Here is a 27,493-nt window from a genome sequence, read left to right on the forward strand (position 1 = left end):
AAGCGGAGCAAAGACGCGGAGCACGCGGGCAGCGGGACAGCCCAGACGCGCCGCGGCTGTCCCGCTGCCCGCGTGCTCCGCGGTTTTGCTCCCCATCTCCCTGGTCTGCTGGAGACCAGCAGACCAGGGAGACGGGGAGCAAAGCCTTGGAGGACGCCGGCAACGGGACAGCCGCGGCACGTCTGGGCTGTCCCGCTGCCTGCGTGCTCCGCGGCTTTGCTCCGCGTCTCCCTGGTCTGCTGGAGACCAGCAGACTAGGCAGACGCGGAGCAAAGCCACGGAGGACCCGGGCGGCGGGACCGTGGTGCGTCTCGGTCCGCCGCCTGCGTCTCTCTGGTCTGCTGGGGGGGGGGGGCGCAACTAGTGCGCCCCCTCCCCCCCAGCAGACCAGGCTTTTCTCTGGATGCCTGTGGTAGAGCAGCTGGGGCGCTGCCGGTTGGTCCCGTAGCACCCCAGCTGCTCTGCCCCAGGCGTCCTGATTCAGCCGCTGCTGGTCAGTTTCAGTTTCGAGTAGCGGCGCTACAGGAACAACCCAGCAGCACCCCAGCTGCTCTGCCCCAGGCGTCCCCAAGTCAGCCGCTGCTGAAACTGACCAGCGCTGACTACAGGAAGCCCGAGGCAGAGTTGCTCTGCCCCGGGCTTCCTGGAATCAGCCGCTGATCAGTTTCAGCAGCAGCTGACTTGGGGACGCCTGAGGTTCTTAAGTTGAATCTGTATGTAAGAACTGGCGTCCAGATTCAGCCTGTTGAAACTGATCAGCGGCTGATTCCAGGAAGCCCGGGGCAGAGCAACTCTGTCTCGGGCTTCCCGCAGTCAGCTGCTGGTCAGTTTCAGCAGCGGCTGAATCTGGATGCCAGTTCCGACTTACATACAGATTCAACTTAAGAACAAACCTACAGTCCCTATCTTGTACATAACCCAGGGACTGCCTATACTCACTTATGCCACCAGCCTTAGGCCAGGTCTAACATGAGACCCAGAACCTCAGGTTAAGGTTTGCAAGATCAACTACATAAAATACATAGCTGGAGGTGGCTTATCTTAAGCTGAGCTTGATCCTATCTTCACAGTGGGAGCTCGACAGGAGCAAATGCTTCTGTGAGCTTCCCTTACTCCTCACAACTGTGAGGACTACCAGTGCTGACCAGAGCCTCTCTCAGCATTCAATTTAGTGGATCTTAACTAGACCTGCTAAATCTCCAACGTGGCAAGTGGAGACATGGACTTAGTTATACTACTAATAGCATTTGCTCTAAAGGAGAACCTCTAAGAGCCTGGTTGGATTTGTTTGGCTTTTGGAATAGAAAAGCCAAGTTCTCTTCTTGGTTCTATTGTGAAGTTCTGAACAGCAAAGACGCACAGCTCTGCGGCCCCATGAAATCCCAGTTGGCAAATGATCTGATGCAGCATTCATATTTAAAGACACATATGCAAGGTAAGGAATAGGGAATAAAAACAGCCTACAAAGAAACATACCTAGCAGTGCAAGGAAACTAGAAACACACAGAAAAACTTCACTTGCTATAGCTCTATTACTTAACATTTTGAATGAGTCGATCCTCAATCCTGCTCTCTAAATGTGGGCCCATTATTTTAAATATCTTGGCAAATCAAAGCTGAGTAGTGTAGTGACACTGAGGTTTTCATATCCCGTAGTTGAGGGGCACACCACTGCCCTAAAATATACCATATAAGCTGCTTTCCAGGCCAGTTCACATGGGCAAATTTAAATGCTCTCTCTTGACTTCGCTTTTCTCCCTTGCTGATTCAATTTTAGGTGTTTATTAACTGTTAACATTTAGTTAGCATTTTTGTCCTTACTCACTTTTTCTTGTTTGTGAGGATCCATCATTTTCTCTGAGTTTAATAATTTTAGAGGGAAATGCTGGTATTGGGAACAGAACTCAGGTTGTCTGCATCCCCAGGCTAGTGTTCCCTTAATGAAGTGAGCTAACCAACCAGCTCCAACAAAGCAAAGAGCCCACAGTTTGACCTCTGGAGTAAATTACCCACAGTTCCCTGGCAAATCCACAGTTCCCTGGCAAATCCATATGAAAGCTGCTTGACAGGACATATGCTGCACATCCTAAGGCATTGGAATAAATCAAAAGATAAAAAGATGACTAAAGAAAATGCATAAAAAATAAGAGGAAAGGAAAACACTGAAAAAATAAAGGGGAAAGGCAGAGCAAATCAACACACATAAACAACTTGTCCCTGCAAATTCTCACCTACAAAAGACCCAGGGTACAGTGTATTCCTACAAGTGTCAGAATTAAACATTAATTTAAATTAAAAAGTGCAAATACATGTTTCTGAATGTACTCTTCAATCCAGAAAAAAGAAACAGCAACATAGGCCCTGTTCTACCCTGTAACTTAATTGAGCAGAGAAGCAAAGCAGGTGATACAGGAAGGTGAATGAAGAGCAGTATCCCTTTTCTCATTCAATCTGCTAAAATTCCTGCTGATGAATCTTAAGACGGATTTGGGAAGTAGGCATGGACAAAGCTGCTCCCTGGGGCCTTCCCCTTCCACAGGCTTCAGATACCTGCATTTATGTGAATGCTGCTTTAAGCTTGCACTCACTATCAGAAAAAAGTCCAGTCCAGGGTGCTTAGCAGAGAAAAAGCAGCCCAAAGCAACAACAGAGAGGGCCAGTCCCTGCATAGAACTAAGAATTCTCCTATTTTTTTTCTCCTTCTGTGATCCCTGAACCTCTCCCCTGCGAAAGAACAGTTTACAATGTTGTTTGGTCACTTTTCTGTCACTCTAAGAACATCCAATCTGTCTCTTAAATCGGAGAGGGTTTTTTTTTTTTTAAAGAAATAAGTGAATCAAAGATACAAATTTTACTTTACACTTATTTATACCTTAATACCACAAACAGAAAGCTTCTATTGTATATTCATTAACATTTGCATTCATTTTCTCTTTGTAAATGTCAGGTTCTTGGAACATACCAGTCGCAGATTCAAAGTGAAAACAGAAATGAAACAGGCTGTTACAATATTTAAAAACATTAGAGGGCGGGGAGCTATTCAGAGTGGGAAGAAAAAAATTGCAGAAGCTTTTATGAATATAAATATTTTTATGGAAATCAAGTTAAACGAAAACAAATATGTTTAAAATGTAAACCCTTACTCCTTAGTAAGTTCAACTCTCCTCATCTACACTCCAGGACACAGCATTCTACTAATGCTGTGATTTTCAACCTTTTTTCATTTAAGGACACACACCCCCTGCAAAAAAGCTGAATAGCAGTATGGGCCTCTTTCGACATATTAGGGTACATCTACACAGCAGCGTTATTTTGGAATAACTGATGTTATTCCGAAATATCATAATGCATGTCTACACTACAAGCCTTTATTTCAAAATAATGTTGAGCTAGAGGACTTCTTACTCCAAGTAATGGTAACCCTCATTTCACTAGGAGCAAGGGAAGATGAAGGAAGAGTGTTCTTCCTTCGACTTCCTGCTTTGTAAAAAGCACCAAAAGCCAAATTAAGCTATTTTGACTTAAGCTACGAAATTTACATAGCTGAAGTTGTGTAGCTTAATTCGATTTTAGCCCTGCTATGCACACATACCCCAGATCTGCAGAACCCAAGATGTCCACAAATGACAGGCTGAAAACCACAGTGAAATCAATTGGTTTATTTTCATTATCACACCCAATGAAGTCCAAAACAAACAGTATAAATTGTGAAAAGTCTGACTTTTCTTTAAAAATGTAATATAAAGTCACAGAAAAAATACTACAGCAATATTGTTTTCAGAATTTTAATGTGTACTTTTACAGAGCATTTAATCCTCCTTACAGTTCTCCCTGTAACTTGAGAAGTCTAGATGCTGACTTAAAAATTGAATGTCATATGCTTTCTAGCACTGAAATCAGAAGCCATCCAGTATTAAATACACTTCTAAAGAGCATCTGTTCAGAAAAGCAGTCTCACTTATTATACACTGAGGCAGCTGTGTTTATAAATTCTACAAGAAACAGTACTGAGCCTTCACAACAAACTAGAAGGCTTCAATTAGCATTGCCAACCCATTTTGCACATAGCATATGCTCCCCTGAAGGAATACTCTAGTCCCACATCTCAAAATTATTTTCACAATCTTGTGACTCTTTTTCTCCTAATCATGATTCTCTCATTTGTGGCTTTTATGCTTCATTTTAAGGGGCCTGAATTTCATATTTAGGTTTAGAAAATCATCAAACATTTCTATATTTGATGGTGTTAGTCATAGTTTGATATAGCCCAAAACTGGAATATATGTTCCTTAACAGCCCTAGTGGATTCAAGCATGTGGGAGTAATATGATGGCCTAGCTGTATGATTCAGGGATGTTAATTGAATAGTCGATTAACCTCATGAATTCTTATCAGTTACTCAATTATTCTATAGTGCCCAGGGGGGAAGGGAGAGTGGGGCGTGTCTGGCAGCCAGTACGCTCTAGCTCCACTCCTTAGGAGCTCCTATCACTCTGCACTGCTGCTTCTGTATCAGAGGCAGCAGCACGGGGTGCCAGCTGGGAGCTGGTCTGCAAGGAGAGCCAGTTTAAAAACCAGCTCCCCTTTTAGACTGGCTACCTGTTGCCCCGCACAGGGTGGCAGCAGCCCCTGCCCAGAGGGCAGTTTGTGCTCTCAGACCCAGCGCGAGCCAGAACTGAGCCAGACTACCTGCCCCCCTGGCTCCTAATACACTTTAAATGCAGAGTAACAGCAGAGATAGGTCCCTGACCTGGCACAAGCCAGGAGTGAGCCAGGCTCCCTGGCCAGCCTGTTAAAAAATTTACTGGGTGGGCAAGATGTGTGTAGTCTATAGCATTAACCAATGAGCTTTTGCCTATCGGTTAATCGACTATACTATTTCATCCCTAGTATGATTCAATGTAGAAATATAACTAATATTGATCCACTATGTCATAATTGGAAAGGGTTGTGTGCTGTTCAGATATGTGTTTTAGATAAGCCAAAATAAAACCACCTCACAAAAGCTTCAGGGTGTTTGACCCGTTGCAGTTATTAGAGCTGAGAAAATATTGATTTTCCTCTGCAAATATCTATTTAAATTATTTAATGAATTCACTTCTACTTGTCTCTCTCAGGTGCTCTAGAGTTCCAGTGCACTAAATACAGTAATTTACACCTATATAATGCTGTACAGAGGCAATCAATAAATTTGGCACTTTCTTGTAGGAAGGCTTTCTTGCTTACATTCTTTATACCTGCAGTTGCTCCTTTGCACTTGCTTCCAGCAAACATTTGAGCAATCATATAGCATTTTTGTTATGTTTGAATATTAAGCTTTCCATATTAGAAGATCATGACAAGGAAGCCTAGAACATATGTATATGCATTTTTAAACATACAACTCTAAATAAAATTGAGTTTTACTAGGAAAATGTTTCTGAAAAATGATTTTAAGCTTTCATGAATAAATCCTCCAACTCCCAAGAGTCAACATTATAAAGCATCACTTTGCACTCGTATCCATCATTGTAATTTGTAACCGCCATGTCCTCTCAAATCCAAGATTTGCCATTGGTCCCCACAACTCCCTCTCCCAAGTTTCAAACAAGAGCAGGGATGGGCAATAATTTTTGACGGGGGACCACTCCAAGATTTTGGAAAGTGGTTGAGGGCCACATTCTTCCAGGATATTAATGGAGGAGATGCGGGTTCTGGGATGGAGGTTGAGTGCTGAAGGGAGCTTGGGGTAAGGGATTGCGGTGCAGGAGGGAGACTGAAGTCTGGAAGGGTGTTTGGATGAAGGAGACGGTTGTGACCTAGGGTAGGGGACTGGAGTACAGGGGTTTAGGATGTGATCTAGGATAGAAGGGGATTGTGATATGAGGCAGGAGATTGGGGTGCCATATCTGGGAGGGGGTATGGGTGCAGGAGGGGGACAGAGGGTTTGGGTATGTTGAGTGAGGGTGCAGAGAGTTGGGGCAGGAAAGGGCTCGGGTGCCAGAAGCAGGCTGTGGCCAACAGACTTACTTGCCAGCTGCCAAGCTAGCCTGCCAGCGTACAGAGCTTAAAATGTTTCCCATCCAGTCCGCCTGCTTGCCTGGCCATGTGCTTCATGAATAACTGAGTCCAGGAGAGCGGGCGTGATTCTTCTTAGATGCCTATTACTCCAACAATCAGCTCACATTGGCTGGTTTCTGCCAGAAACCGGTTAATAGGAATATGCTGATGGCGGGGTGGCTCCTAAAACTTCCCCCCTCCCCTCCAGTTTTAAAACAGAAATGGAGCCCTGCAGCCGCGTTTCTGCACGGTGCGTGGGGCAAGCGGGGGAGCCTGCCTGGGGCTCCCCGCTGCCTCCACGGGCCAGATCCAGTGGCTTGGCAGGCCAAATCTGGCCCATGGGCCATATTTTGCCCAGGCCTAAACAAGAGGCTGCCCTTTGTCAAGCAAGCCTGGCCTAGGCATAAAATTAGTCTTCATGCTCCTTTTCAACTGATAATTCCAGAGCTATGATTTTATCTTTTGCCATATTCACTTTCTTTGCATACATCGGACATCTCACCATGGAAGAATAATGGACATTACGAACGCTCATACCAACACTGCTATGAAAAACAACTGATCTCTATTCTCAAATAACCAAGACATTAAGTATGCTGCCAAATGCTCAGCTACATTATCCTTTCTATATACTTCAGAGCCACAAGAGAATTGATGTCCTAATGTCCTTTCTACAAAGTTGCAATCATGATCTCTCACCAAATTATTGACCATCCTCTATTACAGGAGTGGAGAACCATTTTTTGGGTCAGAGGCCTCTGACACACAGAAAAATCAGTCAGGGGCTGCATACAAGTGAGAAACAAAGGAAAAACAAAAAACAAAAATTCCCTCACTGATTGAGCAGGAAAAAGACACTCCCCAAATTCCCAGGCTAGTAGATTTTGTGTGCTCCATCTCCATGGGGAGATGACAGGGGAGATGTAGAGCCAGTATGGGTTGTTCACTGTTGAGTGGGAGCCCTGAGCCTCAGGGGCCAGATCCAGACAAGCCAGGAGCTACATCCACCCCCCAGCCTGAAGTTCCCCACCCTTGTTCTATTATATGTTTTCTTCAATTATAGAGATTTATTAAATTTCTTAAGACATGAAATGAACAATTACCCTTTCTCTCTCCAAATATGTCTATTCCCAATGCCACTTTATATATTCAGAGTAGTATACAGACTCATTTTCATAGATTTATACATTCCCATTGAACCAATATAAGGGAAGTTTTACTCTGTAACATTTCATATCAATCAGCAATTATCCATTAAAGGTGAGTCATGTTCAAAAATTAAACAATAAACTTTTACATTTTCCATACAGAAGCAAATTAGTAATAAAGATGAGATGGTGGAATCATTATCAGGGGAAGAAAAAAAAGGTGGCTTAAAATTGGGTTGTTCTGTAAAATGTCACCTTAAGTATCATTTCATGCTCCTAGGATGTCTTCAATGTATTTTATTGTTACTATTAAATTGTCAAAATAATCCAATTCCTACAGAAGAAGCAAAATCAGGACCACAGTTATGGAAGGGAAAAGAGGGATTTTCCCCATCCATACATAGAAATTGTGTTCAATGCAGACAACTCAGCCTCCAACTCATGCGGGTCTCATAGTTTCAAGAATGCTAGGTGAAGCCAACATTTTTATGGCTGACCTAGAACAACGCTTTCTCAGCTTTTGTCTACTCACACCCCTTCTCTACCTACGCTACATTGATGACATCTTCATCATCTGGACCCATGGGAAAGAAGAATTCCACCACGATTTCAACAGCTTCCACCCAACCATCAACCTCAGCCTGGACCAGTCTACATGGGAGGTCCACTTCCTAGACACACAGTGCAAATAACTGACGGTCACATAAATACCACTCTATACCGAAAACCTACTGACCGCTATGCCTACCTTCATATCTCCAGCTTCCATCCCGGACACACCACATTTGCTCCAACCCTTCAGACAGAGACCAACCCCTCAGACAGAGACCAACACCTACAAGAACTTCACCTAGCATTCTTGAAACTACGATACCCACACCAGGAAGTATGGAAACAGATTAACAGAGCTAGACGTGTACCCGGAAGCTTCCTGCTGCGGGACAAGCCCAAGAAAGAAACCAACAGAACACCACTGGCCATCACGTACAGTCCTCAGCTAAAACCTCTCCAACACATCATCAGTGATCTACAACCCATCCTGGACAATGATCCCTCACTTTCACAGGCCTTGGAAGGCAGGCCAGTCCTTGACTTAACTTAAATGTCTAAGAGCTTCTCTATACTCAAAAGTTGTACCACTTTAATTCTACCTTGACAGATAAAGTAGTATAGCCCTCCACCTCCCCAGTATGGGGGCAGTTATACTTATAGCTGATAAGGGAAAGGGAATAAACTATATCGATGGAGCCATGTAGAGTAGTTTACTAGACATAGGAAAATGAAGCGGCAATTTAAATAATCGCTGCTTCATTTACATCAAAATGGCTGCCACGCTGTGCCGATCAGCTGTTTGGTGGCATGGTGCAGTAGTCTGGATGCTCCGCGGTCGACAAGGGAAGCCTTGTTATGCCTCATGGAATGAGGTTTACCGGAGCGGTCGACAAGGGCTTCCCTTGTCAACCGCGGAGCGTCCGGACTACTGCACCGTGCCGCCAAACAGCAGATCGGCACAGCGCGGCTGCCATTTTGATGTAAATGAAGCGGCGATTATTTAAATTGCTGCTTCATTTTCCTATGTCTAGTAAACTAATCTACATGGCTCCGTCGACGGAGCCATGTAGCCTGGACATACAATATAAGACCAACTTTGTTCATGAAAGCTTATGCTCCAATAAACCAGTTAGTCTATAAGGTGCCACAGGACTTCTCATTGTATAAGCAAAATACAATCCAACAACCTAAAGATCACTGTATTTCTTTCTTTTCTTGCTTCTTTTCAATGCTTCCTTTCCCATATCTTCCTTTGTCTATGTTGTGGTTTTTGCACTTATCATAGAATCACAGAATCATAGAATAATAGGACTGGAAGGGACCTCAAGAGGTCATCGAGTCCAGCCCCCCGCCCTCAAGGCAGGACCAAGCTCCGTCTACACCATCCCTGACAGATGTCTATCTAACCTGTTCTTAAATATCTCCAGAGAGGGAGATTCCACCACCTCCCTTGGCAATTTATTCCAATATTTGACCACCCTGACAGTTAGGAATTTTTTCCTAATGTCCAATCTAAACCTCCCCTGCTGCACTTTAAGCCCATTACTCCTTGTCCTGTCCTCAGAAACCAAGAGGAACAAATTTTCTCCTTCTTCCTTGTGACACCCTTTTAGATATTTGAAAACTGCTATCATGTCCCCCCTTAATCTTCTTTTTTCCAAACTAAACAAGCCCAGTTCATGAAGCCTGGCTTTATAGGTCATATTCTCTAGACCTTTAATCATTCTTGTCGCTCTTCTCTGAACCCTTTCCAATTTCTCCACATCTTTCTTGAAATGTGGCGCCCAGAACTGGACACAGTACTCCAGCTGAGGCCTAACTAGTGCAGAGTAGAGCGGCAGAATGACTTCACGAGTTTTGCTTACAACACACCTGTTGATACAACCTAGAATCATATTTGCTTTTTTTGCAACAGCATCACACTGTTGACTCATATTCAACTTGTGGTCCACTATGACCCCTAGATCCCTTTCCGCCATGCTCCTTCCTAGACAGTCACTTCCCATCTTGTATGTATGGAACTGATTGTTCCTTCCTATGTGGAGCACTTTGCATTTGTCTTTATTAAACCTCATCCTGTTTACCTCTGACCATTTCTTTAACTTGCTAAGGTCATTTTGAATTATGTCCCTATCCTCTAAAGAAGTTGCAACCCCACCCAGTTTGGTATCATCTGCAAACTTAATAAGCGTACTCTCTATCCCAATATCTACGTCATTGATGAAGATCTTGAACAGTACGGGTCCCAAAACAGACCCTTGTGGAACTCCACTTGTTATCCCTTTCCAGCAGGATTTACCATCGTTAACAACAACCCTCTGACTACGGTTATCCAGCCAATTATGCACCCACCTTACCGTGGCCCTATCTAAGTTATATTTGCCTAGTTTATCAATAAGAATATCATGCGAGACCGTATCAAATGCCTTACTAAAGTCTAGGTATATGACATCCACCGCTTCTCCCTTATCCACAAGGCTCTTATCCACAAGGCTCGTTATCCTATCAAAGAAAGCTATCAGATTAGTTTGGCATGACTTGTTCTTCACAAACCCATGCTGGCTATTCCCTATCACTTTATTACCTTCCAAGTGTTTGCATATGATTTCCTTAATTACCTGCTCCATTATCTTCCCTGGGACAGACGTTAAACTGACTGGTCTGTAGTTTCCTGGGTTGTTCTTATTCCCCTTTTTATAGATGGGCACAATATTTGCCCTTTTCCAGTCTTCTGGAATCTCCCGTCTGCCATGATTTTTCAAAGATCATAGCTAAAGGCTCAGATTCCTCTATCAGCTCCTTGAGTATCCTGGGATGCATTTCATCAGGACCTGGTGACTTGCTGACATCTAACTTTCCTAAGTGATTTTTAACTTGTTCTTTGTGTATCCTATCTTCTAAACTTACCCTCTCTCTGCTTGCATTCACTACGTTAGGCACACCTCCAGACTTCTCGGTGAAGACCGAAACAAAGAAGTCATTGAGCATCTCCGCCATTTCCAAGTTTCCTGCTACTGCTTCTCCCTCCTAAGCAGTGGGCCTACCCTGTCCTTGGTCTTCCTCTTGCTTTTAATGTATTTATAAAAGGTCTTCTTGTTTCCCTTTATGCCTGTAGCTAGTTTGATCTCATTTTGTGCCTTTACCTTTCTAATCTTGCCCCTGCATTCCCGTGTTGCTTGCCTATATTCATCCTTTGTTATTTGTCCTAGTTTCCATTTTTTATATGACTCCTTTTTTATTTTGAGATAATGCAAGATCTCCTTGTTAAGCCAAGTTGGTCTTTTGCCATATTTTCTATCTTTCCTACACAGCGGAATTGTTTGCTTTTGGGCCCTTAACAACGTCCCTTTGAAATACTTCCAACTCTCCTCAGTTGTTTTCCCCTTCAGTCTTGCTTCCCATGGGACCTTACCTACAAGTTCTCTGAGCTTATCAAAATCTGCCTTCCTGAAATCCATTACCTCAATTGTGCTGGTCTCCCCTCTACCTTTCCTTAAGATCATGAACTCTATTATTTCATGATCACTGTCCCCTATACTGTCTTCCACTTTCAAGTTCTCAACTAGTTCCTCCCTATTTGTTAAAACCAAATCCAGAACAGCTTCTCCTCTGGTAGCTTTTTCAACCTTCTGAAACAGAAAGTTGTCTCCAATGCAGTCCAGAAACTTATTGGAGAGCTTGTGCCCCGCTGTGTTAGTTTCCCAACATATGTCTGGATAGTTGAAGTCCCCCATCACCACCAAATCTTGGGCTTTGGATAGTTTTGTTAATTGTTTAAAAAAGGCCTCATCCACCTCTTCCACCTGGCTAGGTGGCCTGTAGTAGACTCCTAGCATGATATCACCCTCGTTTTTTACCCCTTTTAGCTTAACCCAGAGACTCTCTACACAGCTATCTCCTACATTCATCTCCACTTCAGTCCAAGTGTGTACATTTTTAATATACAAGGCAACCCCTCCTCCCTTTTTTCCCTGTCTGTCCTTCCTGAGCAAGCCGTACCCTTCCATACCAACATTCCAATCATGTGTCCCATCCCATCAGGTTTCTGTAATACCAATGATATTATAGTTGTAGTTCTTCCTGCTTATTACCCATACTTCTCGTATTTGAATATAGGCATCTAAGATACTGATTTGATCTTGCCTCCCTGTTGTGCCCTGACCCTCCTTTCTCCTTGCCATTATAGGCCGTAGTCCCCCCCATTTCCAACCCATCTCCCAGTCCCACACATTCAGCACTTACCTGTGGGCTTTGCTCACCTGTCCCCGTCAAACCTAGTTTAAAGCCCTCCTCACAAGGTTAGCCAGTCTGTGTTGCTTATATTTCCAAATCATGCATGGCAGCGATTACATCGTCCCTATCTTATCCCCTTTCCTTATGTCAGAGGTGGGGAACATTTTTGGGTCGGGGGCCACTGACCCACAGCAAAATCAGTCTGTTTCCCTCACACTACAGTCCCTAGAAGGCCAAGGGCCCAGGCTAGTAGGTTTTGTGTGCTCAAGTCCCATAGGGGAATGATGTGGGGGAAGTTGGAGTGCTAGCACAGGCTCCCCAATGCTGGGAGGGGGGACAGATCCAGGCAAGTTGGGGGCTGCATCCAGCCCCTAGGCCTTAAGTTCCCCACCCCTGCCTTATGTAGTTGTCTTGTTATGCACCACAGAGCGAGTTCTACGAAGATGCACTTTTACAGCACGCGAGTCATTCTGAATAAATGAATGAAAGACTGCATTGTGCGCCTCAATTTGAAGGTTCCATGCAGAAACAAGGGACATAATGAAACGTACCTAATGATCTTAACAACAGAACATCAAGTCCTGGATTTCCACATCTAACATTGGTAAGCAGGTTTAGACAGGACTTCACTAGCATAATATGAATATATAATTTGTTTTTTCATTAACTGACATTCTAAATCTTTGACAGTATTAATATATCTTAATGTTAAATTCCATGACTCACTTTCTATATTATTACTTAAGTGGAGAAAAACAACCTACAAATATCTAAGGTAGATCATCTTTTCTTACTGTGATCTAACCAATGTGTAATGAACATCAACTGCTTACATTGGGACAGAAGATAAATATGTGATACTCAAATTAGAAATTGCAGGACAATTTATAAATTCTGCTAAGAGTATAAATGGTTGTTACATGGAGGAGAGAGGTAAATTGTTCTTATTAACTTCTGACGAGGAAAAGATGCAGTGGCCTTAAATTACAGAAGCATGTAAAAGAACATAATTTGTTGAACAAAAGTCAACATGGTTTCTGTAAAGGGAAATCCTGTCTTACTAATCTATTAGAGTTCTTTGAAGGGGTTAACAAACATGCGGACAAGGGAGATCCAGTAGATATAGTATACTTGGATTTTCAGAAAGCCTTTGACAAGGTCCCTCACCAAAGGCTCTTATGTAAATTACATGGCCATGGGATAAAAGGGAAGGTCCTTTCTTGGGTTGAGAACTGGTTAAAAGACAGGAAACAAAGGGTAGGAATAAATGGTAAATTTTCAGATTGGAGAGGGGTAACTAGTGGTGTACCCCAAGGGTCAGTCCTGGGACCAATCCTTTTCAACTTATTCATAAATGATCTGGAGAAAGGGGTAAGCAGTGAGGTAGTAAAGTTTGCAGATGATACCAAACTGTTTAGGATAGTCAAGACAGAAGCAGACTGTGAGGGACTCCAAGAAGATCTCACCAAACTGAGTGATTGGGCAACAAAATGGCAAATGAAATTTAATGTGGATAAGTGTAAAGTAATGCACATCGGGAAAAATAACCCCAACTATACGTACAGTATGATGGGGGCTAATTTGGCTACGACAAATCAGGAAAGAGATCTTGGAGTTATCGTGGACAGTTCTCTGAAAACTTCCACACAGTGTGCAGCGGCGGTCAAAAAGGCAAATAGGATGCTAGGAATTATTAGGAAAGAGATAGAAAATAAGACCCAGAATATCTTACTGCTCCTGTATAAAACTATGGTACGCCCACATCTTGAATACTGTGTACAGATGTGGTCTCCTCACCTCAAAAAAGATATTTTGGCCTTGGAAAGGGTTCAGAAAAGGGCAACTAAAATGATTAGGGGTTTGGAACGGGTCCCATATGAGGAGAGGCTAAAGAGACTGGAACTTTTCAGTTTAGAAAAGAGGAGACTGAGGGGGGATATGATAGAGGTCTATAAAATCATGAGTGGTGTGGAGAGGGCTGATAAAGAGAAGTTATTTATTAGTTCCCATAATAGAAGAACTAGAGGACACCAAATGAAATTAATGGGTAGCAGGTTTAAAACTAATAAAAGGAAGTTCTTCTTCACACAGCGTGTTGTCAACCTGTGGAACTCCTTGCCAGAGGAGGCTGTGAAGGCTAGGACTATAATAGAGTTTAAAGAGAAGCTGGATAAATTCATGGAGGTTAGGTCCATAAAAGGCTATTAGCCAGGGGATAAAATGGTGTCCTTGGCCTCTGTTTCAGAGGCTGGAGAGGGATGGCAGGAGACAAATCGCTTGTCTTCGGTCCACCCTCTCTGGGGCACCTGGTGCTGGCCACTGTCAGTAGACAGGATACTGGGCTAGATGGACCTTTGGTCTGACCCAGTATGGCCATTCTTATGCAGTTTGAATTGGACATTAAAAAAAAGTTCCTGTCAGGCAGGAGTTAAAGTACTAATACACAACCCAGGGCAGTCAGGGTTCTACACAAAGTGGGGCAGAGGGCTCTGAGCCCATGGAAAGGGTAGGGCTAAGCACCAGACTTCCTCAACAAGTCCTTCATGGCTGCTGCAGGAACACTTGGGCTATGCCAGAAGCAGCCAGGAGCCCAAGGGTCTTTTAAAGCACAAGGCCCTGGGACAACTGCCCTTCTCGGCCCCTTTCTCCCTCTGTGCAGCCTTGCCAGTAAGGTTCAGCAGCACTGCCAACAGGAGAGAAGCTAAAGGAGCAGTAACATTGCCCATTTGTGGGCCATTACCAGCAGCCACTTCTTGTCAGTACCCCATATCGGCCCACTTTCACATCTGCTGTCAGGATAGTTAAGTACTGGAATAAACTGCCTAGGGAGGTTGTGGTTGGAGATTTTTAAGAGACAAGGGGTCAGAAACTTTTTCAAACCAAGGAGCCAAACTACATCAAAATTCAGAACAAGTGGTCAATAAAAAGCCATATAAGAGTCATTTGCATGACTGAAAACATACAATTTAATATTATTGACATGATTAATAATAGCATAAATGAAACGTATTCACAGACTTTATTTAATGGGACTTCTGCTGCTGCATCTTTTCCCACATTCCTTTGAAATTTACATAACTGGTCAAATCCAGCTTCATGGACACATTCAGGATGTCTTCTGTCAATTTTATGGAAGGGGATTGGGGATGTGGGGGGGTACAGAAGTCTGAGCTGTGTGTATGAGGGGCTCTGAGCAGGGGGTTTGGGTGTCTGATGGACTCAGGGCACAGGGTTGGGGTGTTGAGAGGTGAAAGTAGGTAGGATAAGACAGCAGCTGGAAGTAGGAGAATGGGGTGAGCCCTCCAGTGGCTTAATGGCTAAGGCATCAGCCTGTGGGGTTGTGAGTTTGACTCCCCCACAACCCATCTGGGAGCAGCCAGGCAATCACCACCAGCTCCCCAGGGCTGGGAGCTGCAGCAAGGGCAAGGGCAGCCATCACGTGGCCCACCCTTGCCATACACTGAAGCTGGAACAGGCAGTGCAGCCCCAGAGCAAGCAACCTGGCAGCCACCACCAGCTTCTCCATGGCTAGAGCTGGCACCAGTTGAAGGTAGAAAGCTGAGTTACTAGATTCCCCAGGTCTGGAGCTGGCACCAGATGAAGGTAGGGAGCATAAGGCAGGTGCTGAAGGGGTTGGGGGAATCCTCCAGTGGCCTAATGGAGAAACAACTGTCAGACATGCAGATAATACTCATGAGTGCCAGCAACTGGATTAGATGATTTTTGAAGTCCTTTCCCAGCCTATAACTCTGCAATATTAACGCAAGCCTCATTCACTTTTAAAACCTTAGTCACTGTAATTAGGGCACTAAAGGGTGTCAAAAATCGGTACAACTCAAGTACCATAGTTACATCTTAACCACAGATGTAGATGCAGTTAAAACCATGGAAAAATGCTTCCATCAGCTACCTACCATCACTCAGTAAGGTGATGTACAAAGGACAGTATGTTCGCACATCTTATGTTGCTCAGAGGTGTGAAAACACACACCACTGATATACATTTTGCCAGCTCAAGTGGCAGCATGCATGGCACTATGACAGCAGGAGAGCTCCTGCCAACACAGCTCCTGCCACTCATTGAGATGGTTTTATTACAGTAACAGTAGAGCTCTCTCCTGTCAGCACAGAGCAACTAGATGAGCAATCTTTCAGCAGCACAGATGTGCCATTGTAAACTCACTAAAATAGACAGGGCATTAAGTCCACCCCCATGCAGGGACTAGCCCAGCCAGCCCCAAACTTGCTTCTCCAGCAGCGAGGGGCAATTTAGGCTAGAGTGGGCTGCAAGAGTGGCCCTCCTCCATCTCAGTGGGCTGCACGATTGCTATAATGACAGCCTCCCGGAATAGGGTAGTTTTGGTAACTGCGCTTTGCATACCTACAATTCGCAGCGTGCGCCCACTGAACCCTGGCAGCACTTTGGACGCAAAGGGAGCGTGTGGCTCTTTCAACGTTGAGTGCAATCGGCGCCCACCTCACGGGCCCTTACTTCGCATGGGTGTCACTTTAGTAATAGCAGTAGGAAAAAAAATCTGATGCAAGTGAAAGCAAACGGAATATGGCAGCCCTGAGGGTGGGCAACCGTCCTATGGGCCACGCAGAGAACCCCAACGGGCTGCAGATGGCCCACCCCCGCATAAAATAATAGTCACACTGGCCTGCAACTGGACCTCCCCCTCATAGTCCCCACGGGGGGGGGGGGGCGCTCACCCTTTGGGGCTGCTGGAGCCATCACAGAGGGGACCCGCACAGGCGCCACTGCGGACAGAGCTTGACCCCCCTCCCCGAGCCAAGGAGCACAGCAGGGACGCGCCCAACCGGCGCTCAGCGCACAGGAGACGCCGCAGGGCCTCCCTGGGCCGACGCCCCAGCGCGCGCCTCAAGCCGCCCGCGAGCGCCACCAACGCCCCTGCCTCCACTGCATTGTGGGACATAACGTCTCTCCTTGGCGCCAAGCTCCCCGCGCGCGGGGCATGCTGGGATCTACCCCCCCCCTCTCCCGCCGCGCTGAGCCGGATCTTCTTTGCGCGGATTCCTAGCCGGATGTGTGACGGACCCTGGCCTGCCGCGGCCGAAGAGAACTCCCCTCCCCCCCCCGCAGCGCGGTGACTGTTTTTTTTTTTTTTTGCCGAGGTTACAAGGTTCATTCCACAAGGCTGAACGCTCGGGGATCCCAAAGTGGAGGGGGCTCGGGAGCGGACTACTTTTCCTCACCGGCGCATGCGCATTGAGGGGTGGAACGACATCGTGCTCGGTGTCCTTGCACGCGCGGGGTGGTAGAATCCTTGCGCGCAGCGGGGCCGCGAGGGAAGCGGCAGTCGCCATTTTGAAGCGCTTGTAGGGAGACGGCGTGTGTGGCTGCTCCTGCGTGTCCGGTTCCCTGTCCACCGCTCTCTGACCCGTTTACTCGCTCAGCTTCGGCTCAACTCCGCCGCAGCCATTGCAGACCCTGCCATGTCCGGAGGGGGCGTGATCCGCGGCCCAGCCGGGAACAACGACTGCCGCATCTACGTGGGCAATCTGCCGCCTGACATCCGCACCAAGGACATCGAGGACGTGTTCTACAAGTACGGGGCCATCCGCGACATCGACCTCAAGAACCGCCGCGGCGGGCCGCCCTTCGCCTTCGTGGAGTTTGAGGACCCCAGGTGAGGCCCGGAGGCCCTTCCTGGCGAGGCCCAGCGCCCCCTCCGCACTAGGGCAGCCCTCCTCTACGCCGCTCGCCCGCGGGACGGGCCCTTCGAGGAGCCCTGAGAGGCTGTTCTGCTTTCTTGGGGGGGACCCGCTTCCTTGCAGCGACTTCGCTCCCGCTTCTCCCGGGGAGTTGCTTCCCTGTGGAGACACGCTCCAGCCACTCCCCGCCCCGGGGCTTTTCTGGCAAAACCCTGCTCCCTCCCCTGTCCAGGGATTGCCCCGAGGCGGGAGGGCGCCCGCGATTCACACGGAGCCGCGCTCCTCCTGGAGGGCCCCAGGGCGTTGACCTCCCTGTAGCGGCCTTAACGGCCCCGGGTTTCGCTTTGAAGGGAGGGAGGCTGGCAGGGGCTCCCGGCTGGTTCCTCCCCCACCCGCTCTCGGCCGGGACGTGCTTTGGCAGCTTATGGCAGAGCGGGACGAGCTGAATCCTGGGGGCTCGTCCACAGCTGTTCGGCGCAGGGCGGGACTACGTGGTGTCTACTGGCTGTTAGGGCGGGAAAATGGCTGCTAGGGAACAAAGGGAGGGGGAGGTGCGTTGTCGGGCCTCTGCCTCCGCAGTGCGGTGTGGCTGGGCCGCTGCTCACTCGCCTCTCTCCTGCAGGGATGCGGAGGATGCGGTGTACGGAAGGGATGGGTATGATTACGATGGATATCGTCTGAGGGTGGAGTTTCCCCGAAGCGGCAGAGGCACCGGCAGAGGAGGTGGCGGTGGTGGAGGTGGCGGTGCCCCAAGGGGCAGATATGGCCCCCCATCCCGGCGGTCTGAATACCGAGTGATAGTTTCTGGTAAGTTGCTGTAATACTCACGTGTTGTTCAAATAAGAGGTATTCTTATTGGCTAAATTATGGAATGTTGCCATTTCTTAGTGGTAAGGATGTTGCACTTGTCAGTTACACAAAACACAATATGGCTATTTCTGAGCATTGTGCTATGCAGCCTCTGGCTTCTAAAAAGCATAATAGTAAAGTTTTTGTATAGTTTGCACGTTGTATGGTTTTTCTGCTGGAGGTGAGCAATGCCTTGACCCAACAGTGAGAGGTGAAGCAGTGTACGTGTAAAGTAAAAGTTTGCAGTTGAAGTAATCTGTAACTTGCTTTTTCTTCAGGACTGCCTCCAAGTGGAAGTTGGCAGGATTTAAAGGATCACATGCGTGAAGCAGGTGATGTATGTTATGCTGATGTTTTCCGAGATGGAACTGGTGTCGTGGAGTTTGTACGGAAAGAAGATATGACCTACGCAGTGCGAAAACTGGATAACACTAAATTTAGATCTCATGAGGTAGGTTTCATGTTTTTCTTTTCTGGCCAGAATTGGATACACAGGGCTTAACAATAGGAATTTAAGGTAAGGACACAAAGTCTCTACTAATATGCTGTTAGCTAAGTCTTTTATAATAGATCTTAAATCTTTAAATGACTCTATTTCTGTGCTTTTATGTCAACGTAATTAGTTTACTAGCATGCCTGAAAAGATAGCTAAAAATCTTAGACCTTTAAATCGAAAGTTCTGTCTATTTAATAGGGAGAAACTGCCTACATCCGTGTTAAAGTTGATGGACCAAGAAGTCCAAGCTATGGAAGATCTCGGTCACGCAGCCGTAGTCGTAGCAGAAGCCGTAGTCGAAGCAACAGCAGAAGCCGCAGTTATTCCCCAAGAAGAAGCAGAGGATCTCCTCGCTACTCTCCCCGTCACAGCAGATCCCGTTCTCGTACATAAATGATAGAGATGCTTTCTTTTTGTAGAACCCCATGTTGTACACAGTTTTCCTTTACTCAGTACAGTCTTTAATTTTTTAATTCAAACTGTTTTATTCAAATTGACTGAAGTGTTGAATTTCATTCTTGTGTAATATCCCTAGTGAGTATTTGCTCCTTAACATCAACATTCCCCTCATGTCTTTGGTAAATTGTATTTTAATTGATGTTATAGCCAGAACTGTTTAAATTTAGTTAACTTTAACTGCCCACACTCTTCAGACTGTGGTTTTGCTGTGTAAATGTCTCAGTGTTCAGCTATGGTTTATACGAGCTGGGAATGTTGGGATATTTGTGGTTAACTTGTTTCTTCTGGGGGATCTTATATTTTATCTTGCCTTTTCATGTGTCTTTCTGTAGACATATCTGAAGAGATGGATTAAGAATGCTTTGGATTAAAGGATTGTGGAGCACATGTCAATCATTTTAGGATTGTCAAAAGGAGGATTGAGGAGGATCAGATCAATAATGGAGGCAATGGTATGACTCCAAGTGCTATTGTCACAGATGAAATTGGCAGTATTGACTTTATACCATGGTTAATTAAGTACATACATAGCCACCTTATCTTGTAACTTACAGTTACGTTTTAGTTATTGTAGACTACAATTGCTCTTTTCTCTAAAACTATGTTGGCAATTGTGGCTAAATTACTTACTGTTGTAACTATATTCCATTCTAGTTTAAAAAAAAAACAGGGAGGGTGGGGCATACTAGTTTGCTTTGTCATACTGCATTCAGTTACAAGTGCTATTATGCAATGCTTGTACATTTATAGGTGCAGAGGGGATCTACAAACCAGAGAGAGAGTATAATATCAATACTGCTAAAATCTGCATGTCCTCTGTGTGACTGATACAGCGTTGCTATTACATTTTTTTTAAGTATCAGAATGAAAACAAAATATACAAAGCTTAGTTGGGAATAATTCCTTAAATCTGAGCCCTTTCCCCTTCAGACTAATTCACAGTTGACTCGCTAATATGTTTGAAAACTTCAGTTAGTTAATTTTGTTACCTTCCAAATGGGAATGTTAGCTTTTATTTAGACATAGTAGGTGGATCGCTTTAGTGATAAACTTTTCAAATATCATAAACATTTTTTGCAACCACAAAACCTGTAATACACCTTAAAAGCAGTGAATATGTTGGCGTTATCAGTTGACATATGTAAATATTACAATGTTTTCTCCAAATAATTAATATTCCTGACATTTATCTGAACATCGCCATTCAAAAGTTTGTTTTGGGGAATTGATAGTTATTAATGTACATCTCTTATTAATTGATGGCAAACATAACTAATCATTCCCCAGAAACCTATTTTTTCATTACAGTATCTAACTTTTTGCCTCCTCTTTTTTGGTTTTGCTGGTTATAAAGGTTTGGATTGGAGAGGGCTCACTGGATCCCAATCCTTGGAGCTGGATCATTGGATTCAAATCATAATGTGGATAGGATAGGGAGGCTGAATTACAAGGATTCATGGAGCGGGATCAAATTACCAGGAACATAGGAGTGGATTCCTGCCCCAACCAAACCGCATTCGTGTGGATTTTTTTTATTCAACTCAATTGGCTATTCCAAAGATTTTTTTTCCTATTTTTGAGGATTGGAGCCCTTAAGATGCACGATGGATTTTTTTTTTTTCATTTTTTGGTAAAAGGAGCAAAGCGAGGACCTGGAGAGGTACGCTGGAGCAATCTCCTTGGAAGGATTCAGCACGAGTAGATGGTAAACATTAAAGGGGAAAAGGGGGGTTTGTTTAAAAAAAAAAATCAGTAAGTCATTTCTCTAAATTTAAAGATAAATCGTAGTTAAAGATTAAGTAGGTTTTCAATTGGCCTATTGCCTTTTTTCTTTGACAATAAAATTTTTTTAAAAAATTGCATGGTTGTTCTCATTTGTCAAGTGTAAGAATCTTAAGGTGGGTCATTACATCCCGCTACAGTGAAATACAATAAGATTAAAGCTTACACTCTACATATTCGGACAAAGGGCTTCTATTTTGAATTCCGTAAAGATTCATTTTTTCATACCAACACCTAATGTTAATAGTTGAGGTTTTTAAGCATGTTACTGCTCAGTTTTAGGATTATATAGGGGATTTCTTAAAGAGAATACTATGATGGGTATTTTATAGAAAATGCTTTAATCAGTCACATTAACAATGATCACGCTCACTATGGGGTTTTAACAAGACAAGGCTTAAATGATATGGTAAGATTTTGTTTTACTGTTATAAACTGTATCTCTTTTTGCTATTGTAATCTGATAGTTTCTCATCTAAAGGATCAGTCTCAAAATGGATATAGATTAGTTATTGAGGGTATGTGGGGGGGGGGGGAGCAGAGCACAAGTTTTGGCCAGCTTAACAAAATTTAATTGGCAATTACTTTAAAGACAATGTATGTGGGGAAAAGTCTTTTAGAGGACCATGCTGTAAAATGAGATTGGTTTTAATCTTGATTAAATAAAATAAACTAATGGTAGGAATGACTATTAAATACTGTTAAAATTCTTAAAGTAGTTTAGATAATTGGGGAATTACAAATATTCAGCTGTACTTCACATATAATGTAGGAAGGTTCGATGTAAGATGTCAAGAAGAAATGAGGGTAAACTTGTAATTAAGCTGTTATAGGCTGCTGAGTAATACACATGGGTCTGTTTAGCTTCTGGCTAAAGCCCGTTGATTGCCAAGGTGTGTCATTGTGGAACACGCTCTCTGGAGTTATCTGAGTATGACATTAAGCTTTTTCAAATGACTAAACTTTTTAAAATGCTGGAGTATACTCATGGTTAGGCTTTCCTGGAGATCACATGCTTTGTGTTAAACCATGTAACTCCTGCCATACATAAGAGCTGGTTCATAGCCAAATTTATTTCCTGTTAAAACTTGCTATTGCATACGTTTATAACTACACCATACACTATCAATAAAGTCACTATAAAAGCCATTGTGAAATGGAGTCTTGAGTAAGCAAAAGCGGGAAGGAGGGGGTACAATTTGTAAGATGTAATCACTGTAAAAAACAGAATGCTTATAGGTTTATGGTTAAATAAAAGATGCGGAAATGGATCTATGTAGTCTGATTTATAGCCCTTGGGCAGGTCATTTTCATAATAGACAGATAGGAGAGCTACCATACTATAATTTTAAACAGACTAATTGTTTAAATGTTAAGATTTGATTCCCTTCATAAGTGGTTTTAGGTTTCCGGCTAATAGGAAGGGCTAGCATCCAGACTGGAGTATGAAGATGACAAGCATTTCAAGGTGAGAATCTAGATTCTTACTCTGTGAAATAGACTTGTGAGCAATGTTCCCGTTTATGTGCACTGAAGCATTTGCATCATCAGTAGGAAAAAACTTAACTGGGCACTCGCTCTGCTGATATGCTGAATGGCATTTTAATGTCTCCTGAGCAGATGCACAAATGTCCAACTTACAGGGAAAGCTGCTTGTGGGTACTGTTCTAATATGAAATTACTGACGTTATTTTGTAATGTGTCAAGTTTGTGCTTCACTATATATTTAAACTTTAAATACAAATTTTAAAGATTTTCTTTGAGCAAGTCAGTCTGTGTGAAAAATTGCTAAAGAGTAAGAGCTAGTACCAAATTTGGTATGCAGCTTCCTCTTACCACAATGTAAAGCAAGGTAAGCATTGTGGGGCAGTCGCCTTAAGCTCCCTCCCGCAAGTATTCAGGGATGCATAAAATCATACAGCTCAATCTGGCTGGGGAGTGCAGTAGGCAGAGGAGCATGGACCTGACCAGGCTGGGGGATGCACATCCTTTCCTTAGCTGTGGAGAGGTACTTCTCACCTGGCCCCAAGCTGCTGTGATGAGAGAGGGCTGAGGTAGTCCTCTCCTAAGGGCAGCCTGCATACTGAACCCTTCATCCCTCGTACAGCCCTAGAGCAATCATTTAAACTAAAGAAAAACAAAAATTGAAGACCTGAGCCATGTTGGGTGAACCTCTCTGGTCAAGAGCACTCTGGTCTGGAAACGTGTCCGAAATGATTTTAGTTAGCGGGATGTCTACTTTTCATGGGTGTGGCCAAATTTCCTATGATCCCATAAAGTTGGTTTACAGCCACCAGTCCTAGCTCTGTGTTCTGTGCTGTTAATTAGCTCTAATTTACCCTTAAACATCCTCATAACAGCCTAGTAAGCAGTGGAAATATTGGTATTGCTACTAAACAATATTGACCTCCCATGGTCTGGAATATTCTCTAGTTTAACCAGTCAGGTCCCGAGGGTGCTGAACTAGAGAGGTTCAACCAATATTGCGTAAATGAGATGGGAATCTTTACTCACACCATTGTAGAGTTTCTTAAATAATAGTAGAAGCATTCATATGGGAAAGGGATATAAATCGAATAAAAAGTATATCACATACTTTACATAGAAATGCTATATTTGGGTGCAAGAAAGTGCAATATTACCAATAATTTTCATATGCTTCTAAAGGAAGTTGGAGGAGCAATGATGATTTCTAGTGGAAGAATGGAGCGCTGTCATGGTGCATGACAATACAGCCCACTGCTTTGTAGGGAAGTTGATGTTTTTAAAGGTTTCTTTAAAAAAAAATGCAAAAAGTCAAGTGACCTGACTTGCTGCTCCAAGCAGTCTGAAAACTTGACAGGTAAGCAACATTTTGTGAAGAAATAATTTTAAAATACATATTGGAAAACTATATTTTTAACTGCTTTGTGTGCAATTAACCTATAGATGTTTAACGTTAAATACTTGAAAATCATTTGTTTCCAGGGCTGTCTCAAAGTGATTTGCAACCAAAGTACACATAGCCCTGGTGAAGTACAACCACCATGGAATGGAAGGCAGGAGGAGGAGGACTTACTGGCCTGTTGGCCTAATGTAAACAGCTACTCTTTAAGGGAAAAAACTGTTTGCTTTAATTTTTTTTAAAGAATTACTCCATAGCATACTTCTAAAAGTTAGGAGGATGTTAATCTCTCATAGTTTAAACAGCAGTTTTTATATATATATACACATACTGTTAGAGAAATGGAATATTTTTGAAGATGTTTCTTTTCTATTGACTGGTATGGAGAGATGGTTCAAGGGATTCGGGTACAAGACATGGCAACCAGTGTTCTTTTAATTTCCATATTCCTTGTAACATGGAGACAATTTGTACCTCACTACAGCGTTGAGGAATTTATATTTGTAAAGCACTTTGAGATCCTGAAATAAAATTGTAATAGTGCAAAAGGCTCTTTTCTTTCAATGTTTGAAGGCGGCTATTTTCCAGTTTCTTTTACAATTCTTTTTACTGTTAATAGCCAAATTAAGCAACTAGCAGACTATGGAAGCTTACTGACCTACGACTAGAGACAGGTTTATAACCGTAGCATCCAACATGCTAGCCACATGTGACTATTTGGCTGATTGAGTGTGGCTAGTTTGCTATAGAACTTTATAGTGTACAGGTTACACAAGTTGTGGCAGCTGGAGTATACTCGCAGTTAGGTATTGCTTGAGATCATCTGCTTTTTGTGAACCTATGTGTCTCTTGCACTTTCGAAAACTCAGGAAGTTTCCAGTCATGCCATGCTCTCAAGAAAATAGACGGGTGACGATGTTTAAATCAGTCTGTTCATTGGAGAGGGAAATGTAACTTAAAGATGCCCATGTGGTTTTGTTTTTCATAGGAAGGATAATTAATTTGGGCTTCCACTGGAGAAACATGCCATTGTTTTGTGTTATGTTGTAAATCTCATCTTCCCCTTATAATGGCTAGGGATGTAAAACCCCATTTAATTGGCTAACCGTTAAAGGGAGATGATCTGAGGGGGCTGGAACGTAGTGCAACTGCCTGCAGGGTGCCTGGTCCCGCTGGGGAGCTACTTTTTAGCCCTATTGGTTAAACATTTACATCCCTAATAATGGCCATGCAAGAAAAATTTCACATGTTGGAGCATCTTTTTCTCTCAGCAGGGCATGATAATGTTGAAATATTATATGCTCTTTTTCTATATTCCTGTATGTAAATCTTAAGATATGAAATGGTAGTATTGCAATCTGGTCTGGATCTGCTGAGGGGTAACTTTTTTTTTTCTTGCCAGTTTTGGGTTTCATCCTTGGTTTTTGCGGCTGCTTGTTTGTAATAGAATACACTGAATTATACTATGTACTGAATTGTGATGTTATGGTGGGAAAAATGCCCTTTTTGAAAACTATCTAGTGTTGATAATATTGCAATATGCGCTCTACAACAGTCTGGTTGAAAAAATGTGATGTCCGCTCTCCTCTCCTCCTCATCAGGTGGGAAAAAATCAGCTCCTTCGGTGAAAAATGTAATGCTAAGAACTTAATGAATATTTGACATGCACAAAAACTTTCTCATAGCATTTCAGTTTGAAATGAACAGTTCAGCAGCAGTGCTTGGTGAATTTGTAGTTCAGGTGCCTAATGTCCTCTGACCTGGGTAGTCTCTAGCCAGACTTTCATCTCCAGCCATGCACTAGGGCTGCCCCTCAGGCAGATACACAGAAGGGCAGCATGAGAATCCTTACCTAAAGTGCATCAATAGGTGTAGCCTGTGTGGTAGGGAACCTCATCCCTAACTTTGGGGGTGGGGTTTACATAAACAGAAGAATTTGCAAGTATTGGGTATAGCAAGCTGTTTACAATAAATGCAGTCATGCTCTAGCTAAAGTGTTCGGGGGGTTATCTTTTCACTAGTTTAAAAATGCTGTTTTAAAAAACCCCAAAATTCATGGACTTCCCATCTCTCTGATGTATAAAACAGTCCTAGTGACTACAGTTAAAGCGATGAGGAAATGCATGTTCCCAAAGATTCTTGTATTATAGCAAAGATTAGACCATTTTAAAATTAATCAGAACTATAGTAATTTTTTAAGTCGTAGCTAGAAAAGCACCATGATTGAAAATGGAACTCTATGTTTTACATACTGTTTGTATTCTGTAGGGTTTGAGTTTAGTTTTTTGCTTGTACATGGTTTTGGTTGACTGCATTTCTTGTAGGAGAATGTCCAACAGTTTGTGGTTGTCGCTAGGAATACATGTTTGAGCTTCATGAGTGCTTCATCAATTTATTTTTTTCCTCAAATCAGCATTCCTCAATTGTCTGCAGTTTAAATTCCTGCAATTTAATGTACACCTCAATGCCGAGAATTATTTTAATATTCATGGAATCCATAGCATTTATTTAGACTTGTCATTCTCAAATTGTGACTATATCATAGTCTAGAAGAGGCATAGATTGATTTGATTGTGAAAATAGAAAATATACACTTCCAACAAAACATACTTACATTAATTTCAGTTTTACAACATAAATTAACTTCAAAATTTGTTTTGTCTACAATTGACAATAACTATCCATACAATTATGAATGAATTAGTTGAATGCTGTAGCTAGTTTTGTATATTGGAGCATTTTTAGAAGACATCTTAGCATAATATGAACAATGCATGGGAATAAGACTAGCTACAGCAAGTCTTATTTTTCCATTAACAAATATTTGCCTCTGAGAGCTTTGTAAGTTCTGTGCACATGAGCCAAGTAATGTTTGCAACTTTTCCTCTTAAATAGGCATCTCAATTCATAGATGAGGAACAGAACAGGTTACATGATTTGTTTCTTACACAAACACTGCAGAATGGGTTTGAAACAAGACCAGAAGTCTGAGTTGCACTACATAGTCAATGCACAACTGAACTACTACTCAGAGCAGACAGTGGGTGTTTGAAACTCATTAGTGCATAAAATCATGGCTTTGCATAGACCACGCATTTTTTTTCAACCCCAGAGACTACCGCATGCCACAACTGTGGGAGTCTGGGGGGAGACTCCCCCCACCCCATTAACTGTATCACTACTCTTACACTTGCTGAAACTAAAATGGATGAGAGAGCTGTATACACGTAATCAACTAGGAGAGTTGGCGTGCTTGCAAGAACCATGGGCGTTCCAGGTTCCCATCAGTGTTAAGAAGGAAGTGAGGAGAGGGTGGATTGGAAGGGCTCTATATTGAGTGCCACAAAGACATGACTCCAGGGGGTATATACGGAC

General features: G+C 43.5%; 1 protein-coding gene and 1 long non-coding RNA gene across 3 annotated transcripts; one reads left to right on the forward strand and one right to left on the reverse strand.

Moving 5' to 3' along the window:
• Nucleotides 1-14,914: 14,914 nt before the first annotated feature.
• LOC142819256 (uncharacterized) lies at nucleotides 14,915-16,970 on the reverse strand. Of its 2 annotated transcripts, none has more exons than XR_012897078.1 (2): nucleotides 16,686-16,970; nucleotides 14,915-15,626 (listed from the first exon to the last, which is right to left on the reverse strand). It is a non-coding gene; the product is annotated as an uncharacterized LOC142819256 (long non-coding RNA). The 2 variants fall into 2 exon arrangements; XR_012897079.1 differs by having other exon boundaries at nucleotides 16,354-16,970.
• Nucleotides 16,971-17,278: 308 nt separating this feature from the next.
• Nucleotides 17,279-21,312, forward strand: SRSF1 (serine and arginine rich splicing factor 1). The gene is given in 5 exon segments (XM_075904791.1): nucleotides 17,279-17,623; nucleotides 18,271-18,455; nucleotides 18,776-18,948; nucleotides 19,192-19,266; nucleotides 19,268-21,312. Coding segments are annotated over 5 exon segments (750 nt in total). The 5' UTR covers nucleotides 17,279-17,429; the 3' UTR covers nucleotides 19,391-21,312.
• The last annotated feature ends 6,181 nt before the right edge of the window (nucleotides 21,313-27,493 follow it).

Source organism: Pelodiscus sinensis, chromosome 21, assembly GCF_049634645.1.
Source record: "Pelodiscus sinensis isolate JC-2024 chromosome 21, ASM4963464v1, whole genome shotgun sequence".
NCBI classification, from domain to species: Eukaryota; Metazoa; Chordata; order Testudines; family Trionychidae; genus Pelodiscus; species Pelodiscus sinensis.